The sequence below is a fragment of the Drosophila ananassae genome, chromosome 3R, assembly GCF_017639315.1.
Source record: "Drosophila ananassae strain 14024-0371.13 chromosome 3R, ASM1763931v2, whole genome shotgun sequence".
Classification (NCBI taxonomy): Eukaryota; Metazoa; Arthropoda; class Insecta; order Diptera; family Drosophilidae; genus Drosophila; species Drosophila ananassae.
This window is the reverse complement of record NC_057930.1, coordinates 21,502,774-21,520,811: the sequence shown is the minus strand read 5'-3', so window position 1 is coordinate 21,520,811 and position 18,038 is coordinate 21,502,774. Positions and strand designations below refer to the sequence as shown.

Genomic DNA, 18,038 nt, shown 5'->3' with positions numbered 1-18,038 from the left:
AAACTCTTGATTTTGTTACATTTAGTTGGATAGTAATTAAGAAAGAATTTCATGTCATTAGAATAAGAATGCTGGTAATCGGTTTGAAATGCAAGCTTCAATAAGGATGCCCCCCCTTTTTTTTGGGGGTATATCGAGGGTTTTCAATGGGCTTGCATCTTGATCCTTACCCGGTGGTGTGCCAGTGGTTGTCGTCTGATCCAAACTAGAAACAAAAACAAAAAAATCATAAGAAATAAAATATAAAAACTGTAACTTTTGCCTGTGATTTGATCATTGTGTTGTCTGGATGTGTGAGCTGTATATGATATAATGTATGATATAATGAGAAAACTAAAATAAAAATATATAAAAAAAAAAAATAATAAAGCACCACGCGCAGCAGAGAAATGATATTTTTTAAATGAAAATACAAATTGTAAGTGTAAACTAAAAACATACAAAACTAAACAAAAAAAAAATTGAGAAAAAGCAACATATGGTACTGATTTTATACTGAGAACTGAGACTTACTATTTATACAACATACACAACTACAACTTACCTAAGGACTCGCAAGTTAAGGACTCACAAGTTAAGGACTAATAGGACTAATACTATACGCGGGACGAGAACAATACCTAATCACTCGACTTCAACGAAATGGAAAACCAACCGAAAAAACGCCAACTAGTGAAATTTTACACCCCTAACATATGAGAATTATAAATGGATATTTATCCTGAATATATTGAGAATTTTGGGACGCTGACGCGCGGTGCTTTGGCCCAATTATTATTATATCCATTAGTACCGATATGTGCTACTACTCTCTGTATGCTAGTTTAAATTCAATTTTTAGTCATTAATCAGCGAGCGAGAGAGAGATTAAAATGAGCAAGATCGAACGGAAAGGTTAAGCACTCGATTATATAGGAGATCATAAATCATAAAATATAAATCATAAACTCAATTTTTGTTTATTCTCAGTATAATCCCTATGAATATCAAAGTGCGGCCCAACTGTTCGTTAACAAATTGTATGACTGATAGTTTGTACGCGAAATTTTAGCAAATGTAATATGTGTTTGTGTGCAAGAGATGCGAGAATAAAAGATCTTTGAATGCAAGAGCAAAAAAAGCTAAAATGTGTTTTATTTCTACCTATAGAGGTATTATTTTCTAGTCTGATTTGATCCATGAAGAGGGACTTGGCTTCCAACAGATCTCTTCAAAAACAAAGGTAAGCAAGACAGTTTTAATAAAAAATTTATACAAATAAAATCTTTACAAAAAATAAATCATAAAATATATATTACTGAACTGATATATATTACTGATCCTTCTAAAGCTTAGCATTCTTGGGAAGATTAAGGACACCCGAATCGAGCAACTCCTTCAACTCCCCAGCTTCCAATTCCAATTCATCAATCAGTTCTAGTTGCTTGTTATCACGCTCTTGGGTTGGTTTTCCAGGAGTTCTGCTCAGCCGTGGAGCTGGACGTGGCGCTACTACATCGCCTATCCCTTCAAACGAATCCCTCGCCTGGTTGTGATCGTGTTTGTGAACCTCCCGGTAATCCAAGACAGGATAGACGCAAGCATCCAAATCTTCGAAGATCTGCGACCATTCCGCTTGGGTTTTGGTTAGGAAGGCTTCTGTCAACAGTCTCCTGCCTCGCTCCTGGTCATTCGGTGCAAACTGGGAGAGATCCTCCGGTAGGTTCAGACACCCTCTCAGCACTTCAAAGAACTGCGGCTCCAAGGCGCCCACGGACATAAAGAGACCATCCTTTGTTTCGTAGGTATCATAGCAATAGGCGCCACCGTCCAAGAAGTTGCTGCCTCGCTCGTGTCCCCAAACTGGTAGATTCCGGGACATGAAGAGCCAACTGGCCACATAAGCAGCTCCCTCCACCATGGAGGAATCTACTACCTGGCCGCGCCCGGAGTTGTGACGCTCCAGGAGAGCAAGGCAGATGCCTAAGGCGCACATGACACTGCCACCGGCGAAATCAGCGAGGAGATTAATGGGTGCAGTGGGTTTCTCCGTTCGGCGGCCCAACATGGAGAGCACTCCCGACATGGCGGCGTAGTTGATGTCATGGCCCGCCCTTGGGGCCAGTCGGCCGTGCTGTCCGAACCCTGTAAGACGGGCATAAATCAGGCGGGGATTCTCGGCACATAACTGGGCGGGTCCGAGGTTCAATTTCTCCATCACACCCGGCCGAAAGGGTTCGATGAGCACATCACACTTGCTGGCCAGTCGGCGTACCAATGCCTGGCCTTTCGGATTCTTTAAATCGAGGCTCATGGTACGTTTTCCCTGCTGCAGTACATCGAGGGGATTATCAAGAATCTGGAAATCAGTACTAATTTAATTAGGAGACAGTCTTGTGGTCTGCGGATTTGTTTACCTTGTCGATGCGGGTTACTGTTGCCCCAAAGTCGTTGAGTATCTTGCCGCAAAGTGGTCCTGGGGCCAAGCCCACGAATTCCAGTACTTTAATGCCCTTCAGCGGCATCTTTTGTGGAGTATTTGGTTAAAAATTAAAGAAAGAAGTAATTGCACTTTGAACATTGTTATTCGGGGATTGCCAACTTGTTGACCCCCTCAAGGGGGGCAATTATTAAAATAATATATTATCTTTAGCTTTCAAATCGTAAGCTTTAAAAATTGATTTAATTTGTAGTAAATTCCCTGGTATTTCCTATAATATAGGGCATATATCCTAAGAATAAAATAAAATACCTTTAGCGCCATATATGTAAGCTTTGGAAAGCTCGACAACCCTTTTTTGTTACCTTGACAAAGCTGCCAACCTGGCTGAAAATATTTAATTCGCCAAAGGGGAAGCGGCAACAACATTCAATTACAATTAACAACATTAAACCGAATAACTAAATTATCCAGAAGTGAGAAACAGCAGGACAATGCCACAGCAGCGGCGCAAGGTGGCCTTCAGCGGCAAGAAAAAGAAGGATCAAATGCTGCAGAAGCGCAGTACGAAAGGTGAGAAAACAGTGCCCACCTGTGAAAAGGGGGAGGAAAGGAAACTTAAGAGATATGACTAACAATGGCTTGCCGGTAGGTCCGCCCAAATACCTAAGAAGCACCCAGGAGTCCTACGAGGACAGCGATGTGCCCGAAACCACCAGGAAACTGATGGAGCAACCTTTTGGTCGTGGCGGAAATCGGAATAAGAACGTCAATCGTTATAACCTCCAGTTCTACCAGGAGGGCAAGAAGGAACTGGAGCAAATGAAGCAGGAAGGCTTCAAGCCCCTGGACGTGCTCAGTGCCAAGGAACGTGAGGTGGACGAACGATTCTTTGCCAACTGTGACTTTCCCGTGCGACCAACCTGGAGTCCGGATAACACCAAGGAGCAGCTCGATCGCAGCGAGAATCGGTATTTTAAGGTAGGTCAGGCCATGAGCCCTAGCTTATATATTTTAAATGATTGCTTAATCTTTTTCATCGCCAGGAATATGTGGACGAACTGCAAAAGAAACAGCGCGCCAGCGATTCTAAGGAGCTTTCTCTGTTCGAGCTTAATTTAGAGACCTGGCGTCAGCTGTGGCGTGTCCTGGAGTTCTCGGACATCCTGCTGATCATTGTCGACGTGCGATACGCCACGCTGATGTTTCCGCCCTCTTTGTACGACTACATTATAAACACCCTCAAAAAGCAGGCCATTGTGGTATTCAACAAGGTGGATCTGGTGGAGCCGCAGGTTGTGGTAGCCTGGCGAGAGTACTTTAAAGAGCGCTATCCCCAACTGCCCGTCGTATTATTTGCCTCATTCTTACCACGATCCCGTAAAGGAAGTCAACGTGGACCCCAGGCGCATCGCAGGAGCATGGAAGGAGTGTATAACATCTACAAGGAGTGCCAGCGTTATGTCCAGGGGGAAGTAGACCTAAAGGAGTGGGAGAAAAAGATCCGTGAGGATATGAGCAGTGACCACCTGGACATACTAGAGGATGTAACGGCTGCGGTTGAAGGTGAGCTGAAGATCAGCAGCAGCATCGACACCACACCGCATGAGCACGTTAAGTACCACAATGGAGTCCTGACGATCGGTTGCATCGGCTTCCCCAACGTGGGCAAGTCTTCTCTGATCAACGCCCTGAAAGGACGCAAAGTGGTCAGTGTGAGTCGCACCCCGGGACACACAAAGCATTTTCAAACTATTTTCTTGACCCCACTCGTCCGCCTGTGCGACTGTCCTGGCTTAGTATTTCCCTCGACGACACCAAAGAGCCTTCAGGTCCTATTGGGCAGTTTTCCGATCTCCCAACTGGCGGTGCCCTATCGCTCGCTGAAATTCCTGGGAGAGCACTTGAACCTTCCTCAGCTTTTGAGACTCCACTTGCCGGAGGACTATGACGAGTGGTCAGCCGTAGCCATTTCCGACGCTTGGGCCTACAAGAGGGGATTCCTGACGGCCAAAGCGGCCCGACCGGATCGCTATCGAGCCGCCAATCACATTCTGCGCTTGTGCCTTGCCGGCCAACAGCAGTTGGTTTTGCAGTTTTATCCCACCGGCTATGAGGAGCGCCGGGATCACTGGCTGCAACATCCGGACTTGGCGGAGGTTCGAAAGTACCAACAGCTAGAACTAGACGAACCTGAGAGTGAGACCAATGGGGACACTTCCTCCGTTTGCTCAGACAGTAAGTATTTAGTTCCTGGATTTTAATCAACCACTAAAGGGGATGCTCCAGAAAATTTTACAAAAAATCGGAAAAATATTTTGTTTCTTGATTTTAATGCAGTTTTGATAGGAATCGTTCCACAAATCTTTTACGGTATTCCGCTCTAGAATCGGATGAATATTGGAAAAGATATAGCCATCGCTAGAGGCCATAATGTGCCTCCATGCACTTTTCAACCACTTCGAAGGGGATGCCCCAGAAAATTTTACAAAAAATCGGAAAAATATTTTGTTTCTAGATTTTAATGCAGTTTGATAGGGAATCGTTTCACGAATCTATTAAGCTATTCCGCTCTAGAATCGGATAAATATTGGAAAAGATATAGCCAGCGCTAGAGGCCATAATGTGCCTTTTGAACCACTTTGATATATATCTTATATGATATGATATAATATATGATATATTATATATTTTTTTTTTTCAGCTGCCGACAGTGATGACGAGGACGAGGACAGCTCCAACGATGAGACCAATGCCGATGAGGACGAATGCGCCATTGAGATGGATCCCCCCAGATCTCGCAATGTGTTTGCCCTTTTAGAGGACGATTAGTCCGATTCGAAGAGACGCTTTTGTTACTGCATGACTAGTTTGCACTCATAATTTATTATTAACAAAAAAGTTTTGTTTTTATTACATGCCAAATGGTTTTGTATTGAAAAATAAATATGGAAACACCACAATAATTTGAGGCAGATTATATGTCGTCGATTTCATCAGAGCTGATGTCATCCTCGCCCATCTTCTCATCCAGCGACAGAAGCTGTTCAATGGCTCTGAAAAAGATAAAAGAAAATTATAAGAAATATTTAAGAATAAGTGGGCTTTTCTTACTTGAATAATAGCTTTTCAAAACCATTTTCTCCTATCGGAGCTGGGTACAATGCCTTTCTTAGTAGTAGCTTCTCTAGGTGAGTACGAAGTTCCAAAACCACCTCAGCAGTTTCGGTATCACATTTGAAGCTGTGGAATTAAAAAATAAAACATTAAAATATCCAAGATTTTATATTTAAGAGAAATACTTACTAATATGTCTTGGCAACACATATATAAGGTCTATCGTTGAGCACACCTGTCTCCACTCCATCGCCAAAAATGAGCAGCGCCATGGGAAAGACCATTGTCGAGTCGAGCAGGAACAGATCGGTCGAACGTTGACGTTGAAAGTAAACAAAGTAGTCGGACTCAAAGCCGGTCCCGCCACTGTTTATGGAGGACGGATGGAAGTTCACACGGCGGCCATCATCAGTGGTCATGTGATGGATAGCCCGCACCTTGTTCTTCAGCTGCCGGGATTTTCTGTTAAAATTATTTAATTAGTTTTGTAGATTTTTCAAAGAATAGTTTATTAAATCCCACCTCATGTGGGCCATGTTGGGATAGAGGCCAGCACCAATAATGGCTCTCAGGAGGGGAATCTTGCTGGAATTCATGTTGGAAATGCCATCCCTGCAGTTCTTGGACGTCACAAATCTGTCAAGAGAATAAAGGTTAAGAAACATGAGGGAATATACAATTTTTTGACTAACTTTGAGTTGAAAAGAAGTTCGGAAAATTGTCCTTTCATATTCTCGATCTGCTGCATAGTCATGAAACTAAGAAAGTTTTTGCGGCAAAAGTCTCGGTCGCTGCGTGTAGAGCGACTCTCTCTAAACCCAATGACAGTATTGTGGACCAGCAAGTGATCACTCCGCATGTTGCGGGCCAGGTCTCGCTTGATCTCGTCCAACCGGCTCTCCTGTCCCAGGGGCGAGTAGAAAGGCGACTTGTAGGATAGGGCTGCCGCCGCAGAGGTAATGGGATCCAAGCAACAGAAAAGTGCCGACATCAGGATCATTTTTCCCATTTGCGGATCAATGGGCAGCTTGGCCAGATGCATGCCTAGTGGGGTGAGGATTCCATTCGAATCTAAAGCTCCCATGCTGTAAAGACATTATAATTTAGAGAAATATCTCCGGAAAACCTCTTTCCACTCACCGCATCAGCAGGTCCACCCCAATCTTGATGGCTTCCGGATTGGGGGCATTGATAAGGGTGCGGAGGAAGTTATACGGATTGTCGATGTGCAACAGCTTCAAGTTCAATATTATGGACTCCAACTTGGACCTGAGAATCTCCGGAGTGGGCACTTCCTCCATCCTAGTTTCACGAGCTCGACTGAACAGATTGTAGCAGATTCCTGGTCGCACGCGTCCTGCTCTTCCCTTTCGCTGCTGGGTATTCGCCTTTGTTACCCAGACCTCCTCCAAGGTTTGGATATTAGTTTCGATGTCATAGTTGGTGCACTTGGTCTTCCCGCAGTTGATCACATAGACCACGTCGTCGATGGTCACCGAAGACTCGGATATGATGGAGGAAATGATGACCTTGCGTTTCCCAGTCGGGGGTCGTCGAAAGACGGCCTGTTGCTCCGACGAATGGATCAGGGAGTGGAGGGCAAAGAGGACCATGTGGTCCCTCCATCGCTGGCCCAAAGGTATGGACGGCTTGTCGAGTAGATTGTACAATTGGGAGATTTTGTCGTAGCCCGGCAGGAAGACCAGAATGGCTCCATCGGGCTCCCTATCACAGATGTAGTAGACTAGATCGGCAATGAATCCTAAGTCTTCGCAACCCTCCGACTCTGGCAGACGCAACTTATCCAACACCCGGCCGTCATATGAGTTCCTGATGGTTCGAATATAGGGCTCTATCATGGCCATAAATTGCATTTGCTGCTCGGAATTGTAGCGCTTGGGACGGCGAGCGTTTTTGCTCGATTTGCGGAAGTCGTAGTTGGTCTTGGCCAAGACGTCTTCCAGGTAGAGCATCTGCACGGGGAACATCACTCCTTCGATGCGAAACATGGGACAATTGTCGAAATAATCGCAAAAATCTTGTTCGCGCACCGTGGCACTCATGAGGATGACCTTCAACTCGGGACGGTGGGGCAGGATGGCCTTCAGCAGGCCCATCAGCAAGTCCGTTTCTACACTCCGCTCGTGGATCTCATCCAGGATCAATACACTCAGGTTGTGCATTAAGGGATCTCCCTGAAGCTTTTGCAGAAGAACCCCTGTGGTGCAGTAAGTAATGGAGGCGCGATCACGTGCCTTTTGCGACTCGAGACGAATCTGATAGCCCACCGACTGGCCGAGACCTTCGCAGCGCTCGTAGCCAACCCATTCGGCTATGGTGATGGCCGAGATCCGGCGCGGTTGGGTGCAAACAATGGTACACGAGGAACCACGGCCATTGGAGATGGCGTCGTCGAGTAGAATCTGCGGGACCTGAGTGGTCTTGCCACATCCAGTGCTACCCACTATGAGAATGACCTGGTTCTCCTGCACAGCCTGGAGAATTTCGGTCGCATATTTCATGGTGGGAAGGTTATGTCGTCCCGCCATCCGCTTTCTGCCGAGTTCACTTCGCTGGCGCTGCTCCAGCTCATGCTTTAGCCTCTCGTCTAGTGTGTGATTTTCGTGACACCGGCCGCTGTGCTTCTCCTTCGTCTCCAAGACGAAGGACTCGAAATTCACACTCAAAATGTGTCCAAATTGTTGTTTAAACTGCGCGTCCACATCGCATCTCTCACTGGCCAAAGCCTCCTTGTACTCACGGATAAACTCGGTTACCTTAAGGAGGACACCGGCAGGAGCACTAACATTGCATCCTAAGTTAATTGCAGGCTCCTCCGATGATCCTTGTTCGCCGGACTCCTTTTTACGCTGACGCGCCAGATTCCGGTAATACAGGCCTATTTCTTTGCCCCTCAGTCCAGGGGGTCGGTTGCCTTTGCGGGCGTATACCCCCGAAGACTCTCGATCCCTTTGCATTTTAGTTTAATTAAGAAATCCTACGGAAAAGCGGAAAGGAATTTTAACAAATTTTCAACCAAATGCAAGAACTGTCAAATTGAAGTGCCACTTTTTAGGGTTGCCACCTAGTTGGGTTTCTCAACACAGAAAGGAACTGCCAACTTGGTTTATTTGTTTCGATCGTTTGGTCAAAAGTTAAGAAAAACTACAAATAATGCTGTTTTTAGGTGAAAAAAAATTGAAAAATTGTTAAAACTAAATAGCCCACAAACATAAAAGTACTTTTCATTAAACAAGTATTTGACTTCAATAAGACTCACCTTGGGACTATGTGTAGATTCATTAGACCGAATTTAAAAGTTTTATGTATTTATTTAAGTCATTTTCAAATCTTTCAGAACCAAATCAATATTAAACTATGAAAAACATAAAGATAAATATTTAAACTTTGTAACGGTTTAGATTATTAAAAAGTTGGCATTAGGATGAAATGTTATCGGATTTTAACCGAAAGAGTTTGGTCACACTGTAATCTTATTCCGATCGCCGAGCAGAACGCTGTATTTCAATTTTACGAGAATTTTGCGCATTTTTTTCGGCCGGGCTGTGAAAGCGATCTACGTGCCAAGTGGATAGAAAACGATAAAGCCGAAGCGTTCAGAGAGCCAATATAGCCAAAATCTGGTTGTATTTCATGTATCATCCGCGGTCGCAGAGCAACAAGTGGTGGCACAAACAAAAGCAACTGAAAAGTAAGATATAGCCGCTTGACTTGGCCAGGAGTGGTTTAGATGACGAGTATTTTAAACCACGCAGAAAAAGTGTGTGTTTGAAGCGGCGTCGACGTCAGCGTCGCGCAATAAAACAAACAAAAAAGCCATAGGCCACAAACAGCCACAATAACAACAAAAACAAGAGAAGAAGCAAGCAGGCAAAGCCGTTTGATCGCAACTGTATGTTAAGGTGTGTGTGTGTATGGGTGAGACTGCCAAGCCATTATTTTTCTGTCTTATGACGTAAACCACCGAAAAAAAATCAAAAGTGAACAGGCGACACAGATATCAAGCGAAGGTGAGCCCATTTTTTTTTATTAGACTTCAATTCTCGCTTCTTTTTAAAAACTGGCTCTTTCTTGGAATTCCAGGCGTAGCTGTTAGACGGTGCCTGTGTTCTACAAGCTTGTTTACATTTTAGAAGCAGTTGCAGCGGCTGCAGCAGCGGCACAACAACAACAACACACACCCATCTATCCACCCAGGGAGCAGTGCCTTCATAGGCATGTAAACAAAATATAGCCTGTGGCCTGTGTCTGTAATTGCTTTAAATTCTTTGGCAAAAGAAATCTTGTTGAAAGCATTTCCTCCGCACATGCTTAGCCAGCTAGCGACCTGAAAAGAAATTGTTGCCCTGCTTGAACTTGTCGCTCCACTCCGCTCCGGCCACACAGCCACTTCTGCGCCACTTCCCACACACTTGCAACACCACAACACCATACCAGCAGCCACCACTCGACTCTCCAAGATCTAGACATTCTCGTTCCCGTTCCCAATTGGCCTTTTGCGGAGTCACAATAAATATTAAATTTGATTTTCTCTAGTCTTGAAATGTGAATGATCTACTGACAGTTGGCACGCCCGTTTAGTTACACTGAGAGAAAATATAACTATGGCTCTGAAGCTATTAGCTCTTAGTTTTAAGAATATATTGTATTTTTATTTATTTTTTGTTCAGATAAGTTTTAAAATAAGTAGGTAACTCCTTTTAACTAAGGAACCTCTTAAAAATCTATATTATTACTTCCTAAATCGTTTTTAAATATAAGATTTCTCAGTGAGCCAGAAAAATAAGCAAAACCTGTTGGGCTTCTGCTTTTTGTAATCTTCTCCCGCCTCTCGCCTGGCTCACCTCTCCAGCTGCTGGCTCCATTAGTGATTCATTAGGTGCCTCGATTCCAGCGCTTCTCACCACCGCCTTCCATCGGATCCTTCCAATAGAGGCAAAGATTTGAACGCCAACGGCCGGCGTTTTCGGGCCAAATGAATCACCCAAAAACCATAATTTTTGTTTTATTTTTTTCCTATTTTGGTAGCAATGATTATCTCATCATTTTGTACAATTTAGTGCGCCTTATAATTTGATGAATTTGTCCAATTTGTTTGGTTTATTTTTGGCTTTTTGTTTATAATTCTAATCAGTCGTTTTCACGCTTCGAATCATTTGTTTATCACAGTGGTGATTGGATGATTTCCCTACTAGGAGTGCTGTTTTGGTTGATTTTTCCACTGGAATTGTAAGGTAGTACCTCTTATCTAAAGTTAGATTAAAAAAATAGATAGCAAGACCCTTAAAATCATTGACAAATGACTAAAAAATGTCTGTAATTTAAAGAATAAAAGTTATTTTTTATGAGGCTTCACTGTAGCTGGTTAGAAACTGAATGCTAATTGAATACTTTTAATGCCGCCATTGAGGCTGATTCGGCATAATGGGTAGCCCACTAAAAATTTGTAAATAAATGGGAAATCTTTCATCCATTGATTGTATTTTTTTTTTGGGAAAACCACCTGAAAAAGTACTTCTCAAAGTGTAAACAAAAAACAGCTGTTTGTAGAATTTCCTTTTGGCATTTTCTTCCTTTTTTTTTGTTTTTTGAAATAAAACTGCGCATGTCCCCGCTTTTGTTTTGCAAAAATGCGTCTTAAACATAGAGGGTCTGAAAAATATTTATTTCTTTAATAATTCTTAGAATATATATATTTTAATTTTATTAATTTTTTTTTGTAGAATGTCTCGTCACGAAAAAACCAAGTCCACAGGTGGTGGGATCTTGGAGAGTCTCTTCGGACGACCCTCGAAATCGAAAGGTGGCAGCGGCATCAACAGCGGAACCCTCACCCATGGCGGACGACCCGTTTCCTCCGAGGCGGATGCCGTGCAGGGCGTGGAGGACTGGAAGGAGTACATCCAGAATCTCAGCGAGGAGGAGATAAATGCCAAGTTCCTGGAGATCATCGACGACATGAACATACCGAAGGATAAGCGGGAACCATTACTGGCCAAGACAAAGTCACAGCGTCAGGATATGATTTTGTGGCATTTAAAAGGTAAAAAAAAAATCGCCTTTTAATTGATTTTTATTGTGAACTGCGATGACTCTTTTACTGTTTCTTTGTTTTTGTTGTATTCCGTGGTATATTGCATTCCAATTCTGATAAGATTAGCAGGTAACGGTACGTGTATCTGTGTGCTTGACAGTTTATCGTGGTGTGCGTGCGTGCGACTGCTAATTTCGCTCTCTGTTTGCTCACCTTCTGTTTTATTTTGCCAATTTATTTGCACTCACCTTCGCCGTAGTCTCTTCTATTTGTTTTCATATCACATAAACCGTTATTTAAGGGTTGTCATCATCATTTATTTTTCATTTTTGTTGACATTGTTCTCATTAGAAGATAATGGGAAGTGTGACGTCATAATTTTTCTTTAAAAATTTCAATTTTATATAAAATTGTATTAAATCAATTGTATTTTAATTCAAGAATTAAATACTTATTCCAAGTATTTAATTATCGTTGTAGCAGATCGCTAGCTATCTTGGGCACACACATATTTCATTGCTGGCTCAGCTTTCAGCTTCATTCTTGGCGGCTTCTCGCTCCAGTTAACTTCCCATTTGCCCATGGATGGCCCACATGCTGGGTCCATTATCAGCTCATGGCTTGGGTTGCGTACAACTGCTGCGGAGACTGCCGCCAGAAACCAAAGTTTTCTTATCGTTTGTAACGGCTCAGCTCGACTAAATTGCTCCACAACCTTGTACTTTCCATCCTCTTCTTTTATTATTTTTTTACTTATTTTTTTTTTTATCAAATAATTATACGAAGAATGCATGACAAAAGTCATGCCGCGAAAAATAAGCTAGAGCCAAAGACATTGACATTTTTACCATACTATATGCATATTATACAATTACTTATAAATTACGTCAAGTGGCAGTGAGAAAGTCAGTTTTTTTTAAAGTACCCCTCTACTCTGTGGTCGTCATGCGTTCTTTGTATAAATGGGGGGTTTCCACCTTGTTGGGTGAAAAAATGGCAAATGTAGAATCTTTTTTGGACAATTGAGATACCAGTCTTTAGTACTTCTCCAATAAACATGTGTACAAATTTTTAAAACTATTTCAAAACTAATGCGCTTTGTAGAAGTCCCACCTCTTTAAAAAAAACGCAGTTTCGAAAAAAACGCTTTTTAAGTTTTCTCGAAAAAGAGGCTTATAAATTTTGGAATATTGCTGATCCACGCATGAAATTTCTTAAATTTAGGAGAAGATTCTTAAAACATGAATAAAAAATGCATTTTTTTAACCCAACAATATAGAAACCCCCCTTAATTTATAAGCAAGAACAGTACAATGATTCAATGAGTATAGCCTCTAAATGAAATATAAACAAAATAATATATTGTTTAAAAAATATACTCATTATAGAATGGAATAATTTTCTTCAAGTGCAAAATATGAGAGAGCTTCGGTTGAGAAATACTCTCCCAAACGAGGTTATTTTTCTTACACTTTAGACCTGCCATAAAATGCAAATATGTATGTAAATGGAAAAGCTAAACACCTTATGACAAAATCAAGCTGAAAATAAATTCTGATGGCGTCAATTTATCCATAGAGTGAGTGGCAAGTGCATTCAACAGGTTGCATATATGAATTTACCTTAGTAAACAATTCAAAAAGTTGGAATCTGAAGTAAATACTTCTTTCGTTGGTCATGATTATTGTGGCAGAACCACCAAGCCACCACATACACCTGTGTGGTGGTTCGAAATTAAATTTAAAACTCAAACAATGGGCTGGCAGAAAATAATCGCACAAAAAGCTGTTCATTAACACGCTTGGATTGGCGTTTCAAGTTAATTATCAAAACAGTTAGCGTAGTTGGGGTGTTGATGGATAAATTTATAAAGTGTGGGCTGGGTTTTTGATTGATTTTTATGTTTTTTTAAAGGCCCATTCGAAGGTTGTTAGAGTAGTAGTTAGAAGTAATATATTTTACTGATGACTATCCATTTACATATTTTTAAATAATTATAAATAGTAGTATCTACTCATACATCATGATTTTTTGTTACTATTTTATTAATTATATTTTCTTATCGAGCCTCAAAGCTATAGCTTTTTAAGAAAGTTACGTTCTATTTTTGCGGGGAAATGACTCACTGAAAGTAGGTTAAGGAAAGGGGTGTGAACTTTGGGAAATAATGATAAAAATGAAGGAAAATGTAATCTATTTTGCCTTCATGACTGTGACTATAGTTTGCTTGCAAGTTACAAACCTCAGTAATCGAATAGCTTCACTAATCCATTTCCTCTTTTCCAGGCAAGAACTCACTGGAGCGCAGCGCCAACTCCCGCTTCGAGAAGCCCTCGGACTACGTGGAATACCTGCAGAATGGAGAGCACAGCGAGCACAAAGTGTACCAGTGCGTGGAATCGCTACGGGTGGCCCTCACCAGCAACCCGATCTCGTGGATCAAGGAGTTCGGGCTGCCGGGTATCGGTCAGATCGAGAAGCTACTGTCCCGGTCCAAAAAGGATCGCACCTCGGACAGGATCGAGTTTGAGGCGATTCGGTGCTTGAAAGCGATCATGAATAACACATGGGGTCTGAATGTCATCCTTAATCCGGATCAGCATAGTGTGTTGCTGCTCCTGGCGCAATCCCTGGATCCCCGAAAGCCGCAGACCATGGGCGAGGCTCTCAAGTTGTTGGCTTCATTTTGCCTAGTCAACGAACGAAATGGCTACGAGAAGGTGCTGAGAGCCATCAGCACAATAGCATCCACCTCCTTCAAGGCGAGCGAGAGGTTCCGACCCATTGTGGATGCCCTTTTTGTGACGGACAAGCATGATCCTAAAAAGGAACTGGCCTGTCACAGCCTGATTTTTATCAACACCCTCACTAACACGCCCACGGACCTGAACTTCCGCCTCCATCTGCGCTGCGAGATCATGCGAATGGGTCTCTACGATCACCTGGAGGACTTCAACAAAATAGTGGAGGCTAGTAACAACGAGGCACTGCAGCAGCATTTCAAAATCTTCAACGAAAGTCGAGAGGATGACTTCGAGGAGTTCATCCAGCGATTCGACAGTGTCACCTTCAACATGGACGATGCCACGGATTGCTTTGAGGTGCTGAAGAACCAGGTCACCGACACCCCTTCCGAGCCCTACTTCCTGTCCATCCTGCAGCATCTGCTGTACATCAGGGACGACTTCTACTTCCGGACAGCCTACTATCAGCTGATCGAAGAGTGCATCTCACAGATTGTCTTCCACAAGGGTTACTGTGATCCGAATTTCGAGAACAGGGACTTCAAAATAGACACCTCGCTGCTCCTCGACGAGATGGTTGAGAAGTCCAAGGCCAAGGAGGCCAAGAAGGCGGAGGAGTACGAGAAGAAGATCGAGCTGCTGGTAAGCGCGAAGCAGGAGGCGGAAGCGAAGGCGGCTCATCTCGAGGAAAAGGTCAAGCTGATGGAGTCCAATGGTGTGGCGGCTCCGTCGCCAAATAAGTTGCCGAAAGTCAACATACCCATGCCGCCGCCCCCGCCAGGAGGAGGTCCACCACCTCCGCCGCCGCCACCTATGCCGGGAAGAGCGGGAGGCGGTCCGCCACCGCCTCCTCCACCTCCAATGCCTGGTATGGGCGGCGGACCACCTCCTCCGCCTCCCATGCCCGGTATGGGTAGGGGAGGTCCACCGCCGCCACCTATGCCGGGAATGATTCGACCCGGAGGTCCTCCACCACCGCCCATGATGCTGGTTCCCGTACTCCCGCACGGCCTCAAGCCGAAGAAGAAGTGGGAGGTGAAGAATCCAATGAAACGGGCCAACTGGAAGGCCATCGCTCCCAACAATATGTCGGAGAAAGCCTTCTGGGTTAAGTGTCAGGAGGATAAGCTGGCTCAGGAGGAATTCCTAGCCGAGGTGGCTATGAAGTTCTCCTCCAAGCCGGTCAAGAAGGAGCAAAAGGATGCAGTGGACAAGCCGACGACGCTCAGCAAGAAGAACATCGATTTGCGGGTGCTGGATGGAAAGACGGCCCAGAATCTGGCCATCATGCTGGGCGGCTCCCTGAAACACCTGTCCTACGAACAGATCAAGATATGTCTGCTGCGTTGCGACACCGCCATCCTGTCCAGCAACATCCTGCAGCAACTTATCAATTACCTGCCGCCACCAGAGCAACTCAAGCGTCTGCAGGAGATTAAGGCGAAGGGAGAACCCTTGCCACCAATTGAACAGTTTGCAGCTACCATAGGTGAGTGGAAAAAACAGGAATTCTTCAACAAAATAGTAACTTTTTATTTGATTTTCAGGTGAAATCAAACGTCTGTCGCCGCGTCTTCATAATCTGAACTTTAAGCTGACCTACGCGGACATGGTGCAGGATATCAAGCCGGACATTGTGGCGGGAACAGCGGCTTGCGAGGAAGTGCGAAACAGCCAGAAGTTCTCCAAGATCTTGGAACTGATTCTCCTGCTCGGAAACTACATGAATTCGGGATCCAAGAATGAAGCCGCTTTCGGTTTCGAAATCAGTTATCTCACCAAGCTGACCAACACGAAAGATTCGGATAATAAGCAGACACTGCTCCATTATTTGGCTGATTTGGTGGAGAAGCGATTTCCGGATGCCCTCAACTTCTATGACGATCTATCGCACGTGGACAAGGCGTCCAGGGTGAACATGGATGGTATTCAGAAGGCGATGCGTTCAATGAACTCGGCTGTTAAGAATCTGGAAACAGATCTGCAAAACAATAAGGTGCCGCAGTGCGATGATGATAAGTTCAGCGAGGTGATGAGCAAGTTTGCCGAGGAGTGCCGGCAGCAAGTGGATGTGTTGGGTGAGTTTGGATGCCATTACAATCGTAGTTACCATAATAACATGGAAATTTTTCTCTTAAAGGCAAAATGCAATTACAAATGGAGAAACTGTTCAAGGACCTCAGCGAGTACTATGCCTTCGATCCGAACAAATACACCATGGAAGAGTTCTTTGCGGACATAAAGACGTTCAAGGATGCCTTCCAGGCGGCGTACAACGAAAATGTGAAGCAGCGCGAGGAGCTGGAGAGGAAGCGCCGACTGCAAGAGGCCCGAGAGCAATCCATTCGGGAACAGCAGGAGCGCCAGAAACACAAGACCGCCCTGGTGGACATGGACGGGCCACAGACGCAGGAGGGCGTGATGGACAGCCTGCTGGAGGCTCTCCAGACAGGCTCTGCCTTCGGGCAGCGGAACAGGCAGGCGCGCCGCCAACGACCGGCGGGAGCGGAGCGGAGGGCCCAACTCAGTCGGAGTCGATCGCGGACGCGGGTCAACAACGGCCAACTGATGACCCGCGAGATGATCCTCAACGAGGTGCTCGGTTCCGCGTAGTCTCGTTAGTCCAACACTCTTCCTCCCTCTGTATATATATAAATAGACATCTGTAGCGATCTAGGGCCTAGGACATTAGCTATGTAAATCAAAGTATCTGTATCTATGTGTGTTGCCTTGTTTACATATTAACTCGATCGGCATATCCATTAGGTTTAGACTAAAAATTTGTGGAATGCCTGCTAAGTACTAAACACTTGGAGGTAGTTTGTGAAAATATTTTAAGTGTTATGGCATTGCTGAAAATGAAAAATTTTTTAATTTGTATTATCTTATTTATTTTTTTATTTTTTTAAACATTAAATTCAATTAAAAATGTAAAATTAGAAACTAAATAATGTCTTCAATAAACGGATCTTAAGTCAGCCTTGCAAAAATACATAAAACAAAAAATATTTTTACGCCTTCTTCCATTAAGACATATATATTTTTTATACGCTTTTACATCTGAAACTGAGAAACTTCTATACTATGACGAGAAAATAATAACTTGAAAACTATGTCAAACTATTGTAAACATTATATTCCTATGATACTGTGGCTTGTTCTAATCCTAATGCTGTGCACTTCGTTTTCGAGGCACACTCATTTAGAGCGAGATTTATAACGAAATGAAATTCCTTTTGTATTTAATTTGTTTTTAAGCGATTATCCCCCCTTAAATCTGTTTTTTTAATTTCCCCAAAACTGTGCTATACTTAACATTGTTAATTTATGCCTATTTTTTGGACAATTATCGTATATTTAAAATAAACTTTTTACCAAAATTGAAAAAAAGAGGAGAGTTTGTCGTTGAATCCAAAAATAATTTTACTTTTTGGGTTTTCCGCGCAATTGTGACTTGTGTGGTTTTTTGTTGGTCTTCTCCACTTTAATTTGTTTTATTAACAAAGATATTTTATCGCTAATGTCGCGGCACCCATAAAGGTGTTTGATTGTGTGATGGTTGAGGAGGCGGTGGCCGTCCCCTACAACGCAAAATGCACTTGCTGTGGGATGGAGCGGGACCGTGGGGGTATATCGGATGGTGGGGTTTGGCCCCGGGGCCAATGGCCATAAAACTCTCCAAAACGTTAAACGAACCGCCAAA

General features: G+C 43.6%; 4 protein-coding genes across 6 annotated transcripts; 2 read left to right on the top strand and 2 right to left on the bottom strand.

Annotated features, from left to right (window-relative positions):
* Positions 1-1,104: 1,104 nt before the first annotated feature.
* LOC6497372 (alpha-methylacyl-CoA racemase) lies at positions 1,105-2,799 on the bottom strand. Its single transcript, XM_001962181.4, has 3 exons — positions 2,732-2,799; positions 2,397-2,504; positions 1,105-2,338 (listed from the first exon to the last, which is right to left on the bottom strand). The coding sequence occupies exons 1-3, from the start codon at positions 2,741-2,743 to the stop codon at positions 1,325-1,327; spliced, it is 1,134 nt and encodes a 377-aa protein (XP_001962217.2). The 5' UTR covers positions 2,744-2,799; the 3' UTR covers positions 1,105-1,324.
* Positions 2,799-5,394, top strand: LOC6498164 (guanine nucleotide-binding protein-like 1). Its single transcript, XM_001962182.4, has 4 exons — positions 2,799-2,992; positions 3,072-3,400; positions 3,466-4,657; positions 5,124-5,394. The coding sequence occupies exons 1-4, from the start codon at positions 2,914-2,916 to the stop codon at positions 5,249-5,251; spliced, it is 1,728 nt and encodes a 575-aa protein (XP_001962218.1). The 5' UTR covers positions 2,799-2,913; the 3' UTR covers positions 5,252-5,394.
* Positions 5,269-8,629, bottom strand: LOC6497371 (ATP-dependent DNA/RNA helicase DHX36). Its single transcript, XM_001962183.4, has 6 exons — positions 6,677-8,629; positions 6,229-6,621; positions 6,059-6,172; positions 5,726-5,998; positions 5,534-5,662; positions 5,269-5,475 (listed from the first exon to the last, which is right to left on the bottom strand). Exons 1-6 carry the CDS (start codon positions 8,512-8,514, stop codon positions 5,397-5,399), a joined length of 2,826 nt encoding a protein of 941 aa, XP_001962219.1. The 5' UTR covers positions 8,515-8,629; the 3' UTR covers positions 5,269-5,396.
* Positions 8,630-8,999: 370 nt separating this feature from the next.
* On the top strand, positions 9,000-17,725 carry LOC6498166 (protein diaphanous). Of its 3 annotated transcripts, none has more exons than XM_001962184.4 (5): positions 9,000-9,248; positions 11,281-11,600; positions 13,878-15,824; positions 15,883-16,413; positions 16,476-17,725. In XM_001962184.4, the coding sequence occupies exons 2-5, from the start codon at positions 11,282-11,284 to the stop codon at positions 16,946-16,948; spliced, it is 3,270 nt and encodes a 1,089-aa protein (XP_001962220.1). In that variant the 5' UTR covers positions 9,000-9,248; position 11,281; the 3' UTR covers positions 16,949-17,725. The 3 variants fall into 3 exon arrangements, with proteins under 3 accessions (XP_001962220.1, XP_014761994.1, XP_032307394.1); XM_014906508.3 differs by having other exon boundaries at positions 9,000-9,567; XM_032451503.2 differs by lacking the exon at positions 9,000-9,248 and adding an exon at positions 11,173-11,207.
* Positions 17,726-18,038: the final 313 nt, after the last annotated feature.